The sequence below is a fragment of the Lepidochelys olivacea genome, assembly GCF_965140295.1.
Source record: "Lepidochelys olivacea isolate rLepOli2 genome assembly, chromosome: 1".
In the NCBI taxonomy this organism is placed as follows: Eukaryota; Metazoa; Chordata; order Testudines; family Cheloniidae; genus Lepidochelys; species Lepidochelys olivacea.
In genome coordinates this window covers 82,627,976-82,641,635 of record NC_140411.1, presented here as the reverse complement: position 1 = coordinate 82,641,635, position 13,660 = coordinate 82,627,976, and the positions used below count along the sequence as shown (strand labels likewise).

The 13,660-nt window shown below is 41.8% G+C and overlaps 1 protein-coding gene across 1 annotated transcript in view; it reads left to right on the top strand.

Annotated features, from left to right (window-relative positions):
* The window catches only part of MYCBP2 (MYC binding protein 2), a 412,169-nt gene that overhangs the window by 135,238 nt on the left and 263,271 nt on the right, over positions 1-13,660 (top strand). The window contains exons 22-24 of the mRNA XM_084646996.1: positions 757-961; positions 1,342-1,495; positions 9,295-9,467. Of these exons, the coding sequence (XP_084503122.1) occupies positions 757-961; positions 1,342-1,495; positions 9,295-9,467 (532 nt within the window). The remainder of the gene's footprint in view (positions 1-756; positions 962-1,341; positions 1,496-9,294; positions 9,468-13,660) is intronic.

Sequence of the window (13,660 nt, the reverse complement as noted above, 5' to 3'; positions counted from 1 at the left end):
GGTTAATATTGTTCAGAGCACTCCTGGCTTACATCAGAGCTTCTGCTTGGGCTGCATGGGAAGTTGTGGGAGGCAGCTAGGGAGGCAGTACCTTCTGTTTCCTCACACCAATGGTAGGGCTGATTCAAACTCTTAAGGTTAAAAATTGTAGGATGTAGCTCACATTCATAACTTTGCCAGACACTAAAAATCATCAGTTGAATAGAGGCTCTGGATTTAGGGCTTATTACAACAATCTGCAACCCACTAACAACAAGCTCCCCCCTCCCCAGCTGCTTACTCTCCTCTTCATTCTCTCCCTATGACTGGTGTGGTGTTAACAAGCCACTTCACCTTGAATGGTCCCTTGAAATATTTAATTACTTATGCTAAACAATCTGTTCAAACCTTGCATTTAGCAGCCATATTTTGAGTTAGTTTCCCAGACTTGAAGAAGAGCTCTGTATAAACTCAAAAACGTGTGTCTCTCAGTAACTGATGTTGGGCCAATAAAAGATAATACCTCACCCCAGGAGTGCTGGAACTCCCTAAAAGTGTGGGGGAAAGGGGGGAGGGGTCAGTGGTGCCTGACCTGTGGCCCCACCCCCTGTGCCGCCCCTTCCCCCGAGGCCACATGCCACAGTTTGATGGCATTATGAAGTAAACTTTAAATGGGTCATCTTTTTCCAATTTTCCATTTTGTATATTGAAACTGCTATTTTATCCATCTGAAACTATTGTTGCTAGTATTTACTAATTACTGAATTCTTGCTTTAGAAGGGACAGCTTGGCAGACCAATTTTGGATATGCCATACTGGAATGCAAAGCCAGCATCCATGCCTAATATTGGATCTAAATATGGACGCAAAGCTACTTGGATTGGAGCAAGTGGAGATCAGACTTTTCTTCGGATTGATGAAGCTCTCATTAACTCTCATGTTCTAGCTACGTCGGAGATCTTTGCAAGCAGGCATATAATAGGTAAGAGCTCTTCAACAGTATTGTAAATTAGTTCATTTAACATACATTTAGTGAAGGGACTTGAAACATTACAGTGCAAGCAGTGGAGGTAATAAGTAAAAAATGCAAATTGAGTAAACTCTTACCTTATGACACTCCATTTTACTTTTAAGGTATTTATATTGTATGTGGTATCCTAATTAACTTACAAATGTAATTTTATTATTAATAAAAATCCTCCAAGGTACTCTTAAATTTTTAATGTTCCAGCGCAGTTAAAAAATCTCGTCACACCTATGAAATATTGTACTATGAGTGAACTTTCCTTATAGTAGTAGTAGTATTACTTCAGAGATGGAGGCTAGCATGTGACAGATGGACTATTTGTCTATTTTTTCCAGGTTTGGTCCCTGCTTCTATGTCAGAACCGCCTCCGTTTAAATGTCTTCTGATAAATAAAGTAGATGGGAGTTGCAAGACATTTAATGATTCTGAACAGGAGGATCTTCAAGGGTTTGGAGTATGTCTGGATCCTGTTTATGATGTTATTTGGAGGCAAGTGTGGTTTGTAGTCACAGAAAGGGGGCATCAGTATAGAAATAAGATTGAATTTATTAGAACAATTTTGGGTAGCATCATCTGCTCACATAGGTTCAACTGTCATTTCTCTTACCTATCGTAAGAAGACATCTGTTCCGTCTCCTTTGTATCTGTTGCCAGGGCTGTTGTTTCTCCCTGGCTCCAAAGCATGTGTTGTCATGCCCCTCTTTTCAAGGAGGTTTATTTCTTTAAACAGAGGTTATCAAACAAACAGAAAACAGTCTCAGCTCAGTCCTTGGCCCCAGGCTTCAGGGTCAGCCCTCCCAGAGGTCTCTAGCACACCTGCTCCTGGCAGCTTCCCAGCCTTAATCAGCTTCGCTCCCATCCTGGAACAGCAGCCACAGGTCTGCTTCCCTGAGCCTATTGGCCCCTTGCTCTAGGGACGCACAATAGGAGCTAACTGCACTCCAGTGTGGCTTTTCCTCCCCAGGCTTAGCTCGCTCTATCCATTCCTCTCCACGGCTCAGCCTATCTGTCTTTCCTCCCTCCAGCTGCCTGTTAGCAGCCCTTTTTAGGTTCAGGTGTAGGCTAGCACTCTTTAATTAACTGAATTGGACTTACCTGCTCCAGTTCAGGGGAACTGGCTCAGTCTATCCACAGCAACCAGCTACTCTGTGACAAACTCTATCTCTGTTTTTCTTCTTCGATGGCTGGCTGTCCACTTAAGCTCAACCTCCATGGCCGAAACAGAGCTGCTTCTTTTTCCTCCTGAATTCTCTTCACATCAGTTGATCTCTGTTATTTTCAACAACTCCTCCAGGCTCAAAATATTCGGTAATCTTAAATTCCTCCATCTGTGTTCCTTTCATTGTGTTCAAGCCATATTCAGATTTTACTGTTTGTTCCTCCACAACGTATCGTGTATCTGAATCTTCTTGTCTTGCCCAACAGTTAAACCGCTTGTTTATGTCTTAATCACTCGATTCAGTTACTGTAGGATCTTCCTCAGCAGTCTCACTGATTGGAGTTTGAACTGATAGGAAGGGGGAAGAAGTGGTACTCTTCTAAGCTCTGCATACTTGAGACATAAAAATAAGAGGACATTCCAAATAGATTATAGCTCTTCCTTTGAGTGCCTGTGTATGTTCCCACTCATAGAATGCTCCAACCAGTGCAGCCTGAATGGTAGGATTCTACTAGCAGTAACCATTGGAGTGTCTGTGTGGCTTGGTCCCTCTGCGTGCTTCCCTCACCCCTCCCCGCCGGATGTTTTAGGGTTTAAAAGTTGCATGGAGTTCCACCACCTCAATTCCTTCCACCATGATCAGCTGGACGGTTACACTGTTACTGCGTGATCCTTATGGAGTAGTAGCTAGGTAGTTTGTATTGGTTAGTTGTTACCTAAGTGCTTATAGTTATATATTATTAGAGGTAGGTAGCTAAAGGATAACATGTTGGATCAGAAGTTAACAAGCCTGGATTCAAAAGATGGTTCTCGTGACCGGCAGTATTCTCAGCATCAGATGCACATATCAGATGCTTGGCATGTTTGGGGGAAGATCATTCTCCCTCTGAATATCCAATCATGCATGAAGAAGGACTAAGAGTGAGAGAGATGAAATAGGCTCCAGTCAGTTTTATTGCAGGAAGCACTGACCGTGGCAGCAGATTCTCAGAGAGGGTTGTAGTTCCGATCAGTTCAGCTGGGGAATAAAAACAGATTCAGCTTCTATGTCAGATGCAAGATATGACATAGTTAAGGATCCAAAAAAGAAAAGTTTTGGATCAGTGATAAACTCTGTTCCCATAGCTGTCCCATTTCAGAAAGAATCGGTTGCAGTACCAAAAAATGTGCAGATCTCCTTGGTGTCAGCCTCAATACAAAGAACCAGTCTGAGAGTAGCATTTACAAGGACAGAATCTCATTATAGAGCCAGGATCTGACTTAAAATCTCAGCTCAGAGTTGGGAGTTGTCCTTGTACAGATCTGACAATATCACATCTGGAGGAGCCTGTTCTCATGGTGAGATCTAAGGATCCAGTTAAAAGAACTGATGAGGATTTGTTAACTAGCACAATACTGTTAAAGTGGTAGTTCATCATATGGATCCATCTGTGGCTCCATTGACAGTTGAGCCTGGTATTGCTTCTTAGGACACATCACTTGGGTTGCTGCAAGCAGTCAAAGTGACTGCTTTTCTGAGAGTCGGCAAAGAACAGGAAAAGATCAGGAGCACTGTGCTGCTGCATTCTATTAAGATCCCTTCATGATCCCTGGAGAAGAACTTCTCTCTGCTCTCCATTTCAAGGAGGTATTGTCTCAAGTCCTGTCTGAGCCTCGAGTGATTTGGAGCTTGAAGAGAAATACAGATCACAGATTAGAACCAGGAAAAAAAAAATAATCAGTTCAGTGCAGGATCTGCAGGCAAAGAGATATTTCCAGCTCAATCTATCCATGGGGGTTTTGGCCTGAGTGGCAGATACCTCCTTTAGTAAGATGGTCTCACTGGCCATTTCAGGCACCTTTTAGGAAGGTGTGAGGACAGACTTTCAGCAAGACTATATCAGGAGGACATTCAGTTATTGAATCCAAGGGATAAGGACCAGCCAATACAGCTTCCTCAGAAGAAGTCACCTAAGGAAATTGGTAAAATATGAGGACAAGCTGGAGCTAGAAGATTCTGATTCAGAATTAAGGGATGTGTCTTCTCCAAATGGAAATGTGGAGGACATCTCAGTATTATCACCATCAGAAGATGGCATAGCCTTTCAAGAATTAGTATCTCGAATGTCAAAGATGCTAGATATTCCTTCTGTTTTTGTGTAGGAATCATCACATCCTCTCTGATATTTTGGGGCCAGTGGTTAGGTAACTAATCATATTTCCCTTGTTATGAAATATGTCAACCACACAGCTTCTCTGTAAAGTTGATATGTCAGTTCCCTGAAGAAGGACTTGCTATGTTTCATACTTGCGAGCCTCCTAATTCACGAGTGGCATTTCACAGATCAAAAAGTGCCCAAGCTCACTGCTCCATCGGATGATGAAGGGAAGAGACTGGATGTGTTAGGAAGAAGTATGTTTTCTTCAGAGAAAATCAGCATATGCATATCCAACTATGAAGCTGTCATGGCTAAGAGACCAATACCATTTCTGGAGCAAAATATCCTTTTTTTAATGTGCTTCTAGAGGAACACCAAAGATTATCAAATGCTATTTTGACTGAAGGACTGAATGTTGCTAAGCAACAGTTGACTGTGGCTTTGAATCTTCAGACATTTCAGCAAGATCAGTAGCTTTGGCTGTGTCACTAAAGAGAGACACCTGGTTAAGATTGGTGGGACTCCCTCATGAGACAGAAATGAGGCTCTTGGACCTTCCATTTGAAGGAGAACGTCTGTTTAGTGTTCAGACTAAAGAGGTACCTGAGAGCATGAAAAATGTAAGATATGCTAGATCTTTTGGTTTCCTTAAATAGGGAAGAAATTATATTCTACTTCATTAAACAGGTATCAAAGGCAATATCCACATTTTTTGTCTCCTTCACATCATTACAGGTACCAGAGAAGGGCATATCATTTTCATCCGAAACATACAGCATCAACATCAATAGAGGAAGAAAGTTAAACCTCGTAATAATAAAGGGAAACTTTTGTCATTTTCATCTTCTGCATTGCCTCTGATGGATCAGATTTAACATAATGACACAGAGCTTCAAGTCAGCCCGTATGGGCATTCTTTAATCCACAGTTTGGGGATTAGTTGTCCCATTTTTTTAGCAGTGGGAGTTAATATCATTGGACAGATGGATATTAGAAGCTCTTTTATATGGTTACACAATTCAGTTCAGAACCTCTCCCCCCAACAACCCACCCACTTCCTATTTGGGGAGAGATCAGTCATCTTGATTTGCTAAAAAAGGATTTCCAATCTCTACTATAGTTAGATGCAGTAGAGGTAGTTCCATGAGATCACAGAGGGAAGGGATATGGATTTAAGGAAATTAAACACTTTTATATAAAGGAACTTCACTTCTGCATGTTGTCTCTAACACCTTCTCTTTCCCTCCAGGATTGTTTTGCAGCTCTGATCTTAAAAGACCCATACTTCCACATTTCTGTAAACCATGTCACTGAAATTTTCCTGTTTCATTGTTGGAGACGACCATTTTTCAATACAAGACCCTCCTGTTTGGGTTATCTGCAACACCCAGGGCATTTACAAAATGCCTGCCTGTTGTGGCAGTATACCTAAGAAGGCAGGGGATGTATCTATACCTGTACCTAGATGATTTGCTAATAAGGGTCATCTAGGGAAGAGATCTTGTAAATTAAATATATTCATTAGTTGTCAGTCTGCGATTACAGATAAACTGTGAAAAGCCATGTCTAAACCCTATTTAAAGGGTTCCTTGTTTAGGAGCCATAGTAGATTCAACTGTGAAGAGTGCTGTTCTCCCAGAGGGGAGAGAGATCAACATAAAAAGACATATGTATTTCCTCTGCCGCTTACTGAGACAATTGATTCTTTACGTACTTCAGTTGCTGGGTCTGCTAGCATCAACCACAGCAGTGACTCCTTATGCTAGTCTTCAGATGAGGTCTTCAACACTAGTTAGCAAAGAATTACAAACCAGGTTTAGACAGTATTTCCACATCAGGTGTATCATCATTTAATGTGGTAGACAAACAATCAAAATGCAATGAAAGATGTACTTTTTCACTCTCTTACATCATCAGTAATACTGACCATGGATACATCTACCCTAGGATGTGGAGCCCATCAGATCAGTGAATTGTTGATCAGAGATCATTGTTCATCAAAGAAACTTACACATCAATATTTTAGAACTGAGAACAATCAGACGAGCTCTAATGTATTTTCTACCTCAGCTCAAAAACAAAGCAATTCTGTTAGTAATAGACTATATGACAGCATTATATCTGTGAAATTATGTATCTGAACCTTTGGTCCCTTCACTTGACTACGCAGGGAATAGATCTTTAGATAAGCTAGAAGAAAGGCTTTCATTAGAAGTACAGAATAGACTGTTTTAGTCTAGAAAAGAATCCACACAAGTGCTATAGTCTTCAATGGAAGAGGTTTTTATTGTGGATTTCCATGTATAACACGGATCCTTATATGGCACCAATTAATTATGTATTTGAATATTTATTGTATTTAAAACATGTCTTTTTTTTATCTTCAGTTAAGGTTAATCTCTCAGCCATATCAGCATAGCATGTACCTGTAGAGGGAAAATCAGTTTTTGCTAATGAGATGCAGTTAAGAGGTTTTGAAAAAGCCTTAATAATTTGTATCTTTCAGTACGAACTCCTGTGCTCTCTTGGAATCTGAATGTATTACAACACAATTAATGGAATCTCCCTTTGAACCCATTCTTTTTCATTTGTCTGTTAAAAAAAAAAAAGTTTTTGATAGCAATCACTTCTGCCACATGCATAAGTAAATTACATGCATTAATGACTGATCTACCATTCGCTATTTTTCATGAGGATAAAGTCGTCCTTTGCACTCACTCTAAATTTTTACCAAAAAAAAATTCTGATTTTCACATAAATCAGTCTATAATTTTACCAGTCATCTTTCACAAACCCCGTACTCATGATGGGGATGCTAAATTACACGTGTTATATGTGAAGAAAGTGTTGTCTTTTTATTTAGACAGGACTACAGCATTTAGACAGTCTTCCAAAATGTTCATAGCTTGCTGACCAAAAAACAAGAGAAAAGCTGTTTATATACAGAATCTCTCTAGATGGGTTAGATTTTATGAAGCATATAAATTGAAGGGATTATCCATTCCTCAAGGCAGCAGAACTCATTCATCTAAATCAAAGGCAGTGTGTATGGCTTTCTCTAGATATAACTCTCTGGTGAAGATATGTACAGTAGCAACCCATAGTTGTGTTCACACTTTTAGTAATCATTGTTCTTTAGACTTGGAATCTAGATCTGATGCAAAGTTTGGCAAGGCAGTCATGTACTCCTTGTTTAACTAGAATGCCTCTTGGTCAGAGTACTTGTTAATGCATCCCATAGGTAGGAATACGCAGTGGACATTCACAGGAAGAAATGGAGTTGACTTACCTGTAACTGAGATTCTTCAAGATGAACTCTGGATAGTCACACTCCCCACCCACCTTTCCCCGCTACCTCAGAGTCCTACTTACCAGAGGGCTGAGGGTTGCAATTGAATGAACTGAGATGGTGGGTCATCACGCTCCTTTTAAACTCTTGCCCTAGAACTCAAGAGTTCAGTAGGGGTAGGGAGGAGAGTGCAAGGGAGCTGCACGGATGCTTCAACAGCTATTGCTGGTAGAATTTTACCATTTGGACTGCACCAGTCAGAGCATCCCATGAGTGTGAATATGCAGAGTCCATATTGAAGAACCTCGGTTACAGGTAACTAACCTTCATATATTTAGAATATGACAATGTGGACTTTGATGGGCTCTTCAGGACAGACTTCCCTTCATCAGAGTTCAGATACACCTATGAACAGAGATGAGTTAAGACAATAGGTATATGCTTAAGGCTCTACGATGACATCAGAATCGCAGCTTTCATTTAGAGAGAAGTTTCTAGCCATCATGATTGTGAAGAAAATCTTGAAAATATGAGTCAAGTGGAAGTGTTGCATAAATTTCTGCCTGAGTCAAAAAATCTATAGGAAGGACAAGCAGTAGCAGCTATAGAGCCAGGGAGGAAGCCAGTTAGCCCGCGTTTGTTTAGAAGGGATGCAGTCTGATTAGGGGGCAGGGCTTGAAAGGCCATCTGGGCTCTTCAGGACTGGATCCTTTTCATAGGGCCTTAGATGCCCTGCTCAAATCTGTGGGATCTGTTTAGATGACCTGCTTGGATCTATGGGATCTACTTTCCCTTCATGTGGCTTTTATATGCTCTTAGGGCTTTGTTTGTTTCCACCTACCCTTTTATCTTCATGAATCGGATGAAGAGGAAAAAGATGCTGTAGGTCTTCAAAATATGATTGTTCTTTCCTTACTAACATGCTTTGATGAGCAGTGAAATAATTTCAGTGTCAATTTTAACTGTCATCATTGGGATACCATTGATAACAAATACTTCTCACTCATTTCATTCCCTTTCTACATCTTACTCCATGCTGCTCCTACACATAGAAGGTTCTTATAATCCATTGCTAAGTTACTGTGTTCAGATCATTCTCCCTTTAAAAAAAAACAAACCAAAAACCTCGTGATATGGGTTATCCACAAGAAGGTACTGTCTGTTGAAAAAAAAAAGCAAAAATATATTTTGACCCCTCAACCCCATGATTTACATGCGTCAAAACTGCATAGCCTCATGACTTTCAGTTGAAACCCTTGCTGTTCTTTGCCTCATCCCCTACTGTTTTGGTACTGTCACTTGTTGTATTGCATCTATTATTAGATTTTAAGCTCCTGAAGTCAGCAACCATTTTAATGTCTCTTGTTAGCTCTGAGATATGCTTAGAATATTTTCTGGATTTTCTGTAATTTAAATAATCTAATGTAGTTTGAATTTAAGGTTATTAAGAATGTTTGGGGCTATTGTTATATTTTGTAATAAATAGTGGTTATCTTGCATAACATGTATTTCATTGGTACAGTAGATTACAATCCTAATATTCCCTACTAGTCAGAACTATCATAAAGTAGTTTTCAGTAGATATTAAAATAGTTTAGCAAGTTTTAGATATTAAAATAGGTTCAGTTAGTTTTTTGTTATGTTAAATTTAATTTTTTTGCTACATTGAAATCTTTTTTTTAACCTTGTGTTTTTGGGTCAGGTTTCGACCGAATACTAGAGAACTGTGGAGTTACAATGCCGTTGTTGCTGATTCCAGGCTTCCCTCAGCTCCAGACATGCAATCGCGATGTAGTATTCTAAGCCCGGAACTTGCTCTTCCGACAGGATCCAAAGCTCTAACCACCAGGTCTCATGCAGCTTTGCACATTCTAGGTATAAATTTATGGTTGATGAATCAGAAAGCTGAAAAGTAATAGTAAACGCACTCTGCTGTGTGTGTGTGTGTGTTGTTTTTGAGTAGTGTCCCCAGGGCTTTTCCACTTCAGGTGTGTTTACACCCCATACACCTGAGAGCAGAGGTTTTTTTTGTATTAGTGCTCGTTCGACTTGCATATATGCCCTACGATCCTCATGCCCTGCACAGAGGCTATATAGGGCTGCATGGTAGAATTGCTCTCAGTTCCTTCTCATCCGCCTCAGCCTGAGACAGAGTATTAGTATGCCTTTCTATTCAAAAATAGTCTGTTAGCCTCTGTCTCTCATTTCTATTTATTTTGTTTCAGAGGAATTGGTCTCAAAAGTTCTGCTCTGGGTTTAAGGGCAGGGCTAGGAAGAATCGTGAGATAAGACTTAGACTCTTAACAATGGAGCATTCTCCCCATCCAGCCTCAGATCTAGGCCAGGATGCCCATCCAGTTACCTCAGACATTGACCTGGGAGTGAACATTGTGCCCCTTTGACTTCAGCACGTTCACCAGCATCTGTTGGAGGTAAATCCTCAGAGAAGACCTAAAAAAGGAGAGCCCATTCTCCTCAGAAGGAGCTTACTCTGAAGTCTCTGTCTCCTCCAACTAAGACTGTTTCAGAGACCTTACGTCCTGCTCTGGGTACTGTTGAGGCTCCAAGCACCATTCGTACTGACCTCATGTCTGGGCCTCTGGTCTCTTCTAAGAACAGAAACATCAAAAATGCTTTTGTACTGAGTCCGTCTGTACCACAGAAGCAGAGCTCAGCCGCAAAGGAGTTTAAGCACTCTTCTTCTATAAAAGGTAATACCTAGAATTCTTTTGGTACCATCTGTATCTGTGTTGCCCTCCAAAACAAAGACATCCTCAGTACTGGGTAAACGGCATGCATCTTATGCAATCTTGGTGCCCCTTAAAACATTCTTATCAGTATTGACTAATCTACCCGGAGGGCTCGAACAGCTTATGTCCTTGGAATTGACAGTGGAATATGACCCTGTACTTCAAACTTACCTAGTACCACAGGAATTCAGATATGCCAGAGATCTCCTTGTTTCGCATAAACTGGAGTCTCGCTCGTTAATGGTTGCCGAAATACTATCTGTGCTGGTGGAACTATGGTAATTGAAATTTGACCTTTCCCTGGTACTGCTCAATTCTCCAACATCTTCAGAGTGTGGTAGAAAGGCAGGACTTACATAAAACACGGACCCATGCACCCATGTCCTGCTTCGAGCACAAGTGGATGCCTCCCCAAAGTGTCATATGGATCTGCTCATTGGGCATAGTGGGATCCTTGGATGGCATATTGCCAGTAATTTTCACAGGCTCATAGTCTGTCTTGTAGGGTCTACGGAAGAATAAATCCGTCTACCCTGTCTATCCCGCCTCAGTTCTCTTACGGTCCAGAGTCCATTGAGAAACAGGAAGCTAGGAGAGATAAGAAAGTTATGCCTTAGACAAATATTTCTTCCTCCTCTACAGATGAGGCAGTTATTCTCTCCCCGACCTTCTACAACTGATGATTTCTGAGACTTCCAGGAGTTAATGAAACATATTGCATACTCCTTACAGATCCCCTTGGAGGAGGTCAAAGAGTCACAGCATAAACTCCTGGGTATCCTTCAGTAGTCTCCTTCTGCCCATGTTGCCCTTCCCACCAGTGAGGTTTGTGCTGGATCCTGCCAAGACCATCTGTCAGACACCGGCAACAATGCCACCAATGTGTAAATGGGCTGCTAAAAATATTACAGCCCAACTAAGGACTCTGAATTCTTGTTTACCCATCCTGCACCCAACTCCCTGTTTGTGGAGGGAGTGGTTGAATGTGGCAGGCAATACCATGCTAAAGCCATTCTGTACGATAAAGGTCAACAATGTCTTAATTGATTTGACTGCAAGGTCTACTCATCCACAATACTTCAATTTAGAATAGCAAATTGTCAGGCTGTCATGGCTATATACAACCATTCAAATTACACCAATTTCTCCATCTTTATTGAACATTTACCAACTAAACAGAGTGAGCAGTTTTAGGCTATAATTAGGGGCAACTGTTAGCCAGAACGACTTCTCAGGTCTCATTGGGATGCTGCAGCAGTGGTCATATGCACAGCATCCTGGCTTCAGCTTTTGGAATTTCCAAGGGAGGTCAAAAACATTGTTGAGGATTTTCCCTTCAATGGTTTCAAACTTTTTGTGGAATCCAAAGACAAATACTTGCATACCCTAAAACAGGGGTCAGCAACATTTGGCACGTGGCCCATCAGGGTAATCCACTAGCGGGCCACAAGATATTTTGCTTATGTTGACCGTCCATGGGCATGGCCCCACACAGCTCTTAGTGGCCACAGTTCTCTGTTCCCGGCCAATGGGATCTGTGAGATGTGGCGGCCAGGACATCATTGTGGCCCGCCCGTGGAAAGGCTAATGTAGTGCCAATCTTTAAAAAAGGGAAGAAGGAGGATCCTGGGAACTATAGGCCAGTCAGCCTCACCTCAGTCCCCGGAAAAATCATGGAGCAGGTCCTCAAAGAGTCTATCCTGAAGCTCTTACACCAGAGGAAAGTGATCAGGAACAGTCAGCATGGATTCACCAAGGGAAGATCATGCCTGACTAATCTAATCGCTTTCTATGATGAGATTACTGGTTCTGTGGATGAAGGGAAAGCAGTGGATGTATTGTTTCTTGACTTTAGCAAAGCTTTTGACACGGTCTCCCACAGTATTCTTGTCAGCAAGTTAAAGTAGTATGGGCTGGATGAATGCACTATAAGGTGGGTAGAAAGTTGTCTAGATTATCAGGCTCAATGGTAGTGATCATTGGTAGTGTAGTGATCAATGGGTAGTGATCAATGGCTCCATGTCTAGTTGGCAGCTGGTATCAAGTGGAGTGCCCCAAGGATCGGTCCTGGGGCCGGTTTTGTTCAATACCTTCATAAATGATCTGGAGGATGGTGCGGATTGCACTCTCAGCAAATTTGCGGATGATACTAAACTAGGAGGAGTGGTAGATAGGGTGCGAGGTAGGGATAGGATACAGAGGGACCTAGACAAATTGGAGGATTGGGCCAAAAGAAATCTGATGAGGTTCAACGAGGATAAGTGCAGGGTCCTGCACTTAGGACGGAAGAATCCAATGCACCGCTACAGACTAGGGACCGAATGGCTAGGCAGCAGTTCTGTGGAAAAGGACCTGGGGTGACAGTGGACGAGGAGCTGGATATGAGTCAGCAGTGTGCCCTTGTTGCCAAGAAGGCCAATGGCATTTTGGGATGTATAAGTAGGGGCATAGCCAGCAGATCGAGGGACGTGATCGTCCCCCTCTATTCGACATTGGTGAGGCCTCATCTGGAGTACTGTGTCCAGTTTTGGGCCCCACACTACAAGAAGGATGTGGATAAATTGGAGAAAGTCCAGCGAAGGGCAACAAAAATGATTAGGGGTCTGGAACACATGACTTATGAGGAGAGGCTGAGGGAACTGGGATTGTTTAGTCTATGGAAGAGAAGAATGAGGGGGGATTTGATAGCTGCTTTCAACTATCTGAGAGGTGGTTCCAAAGAGGATGGTTCTAGACTATTCTCAGTGGTAGAAGATGACAGGACAAGGAGTAATGGTCTCAAGTTGCAGTGAGGGAGGTTTAGATTGGATATTAGGAAAAACTTTTTCACTATGAGGGTGGTGAAACACTGGAATGCATTACCTAGGGAGGTGGTAGAATCTCCTTCCTTAGAAGTTTTTAAGGTCAGGCTTGACAAAGCTCTGGCTGGGATGATTTAATTGGGGATTGGTCCTGCTTTGAGCAGGGAGTTGGACTAGATGACCTCCTGAGGTCCCTTCCAACCCTGATATTCTATGATTCTGTGATTACCTTGATGGGCCGTGTGCCAAAGGTTGCCAACCCCTGCCCTAAAGTATTCCAGAGCCACCTTGAGATCTCTTGGGATTTACACACTTGCATACAAATTAAGGTTTAGTAGATCTCAGGAGATCCTGCCCCACATAATTTTCAGCTTTTCAGAGACCTTATGAAGCACTCATAAAGAAACTGTCTGTTTCTTCAGTGTCGACTACTTAAGTCCCATCAACATATAAACGGCAATTATGACAAGTTGGTCGTGGTCCTGAAACATCCCATAGAACTGAGCTGCATGTGCAC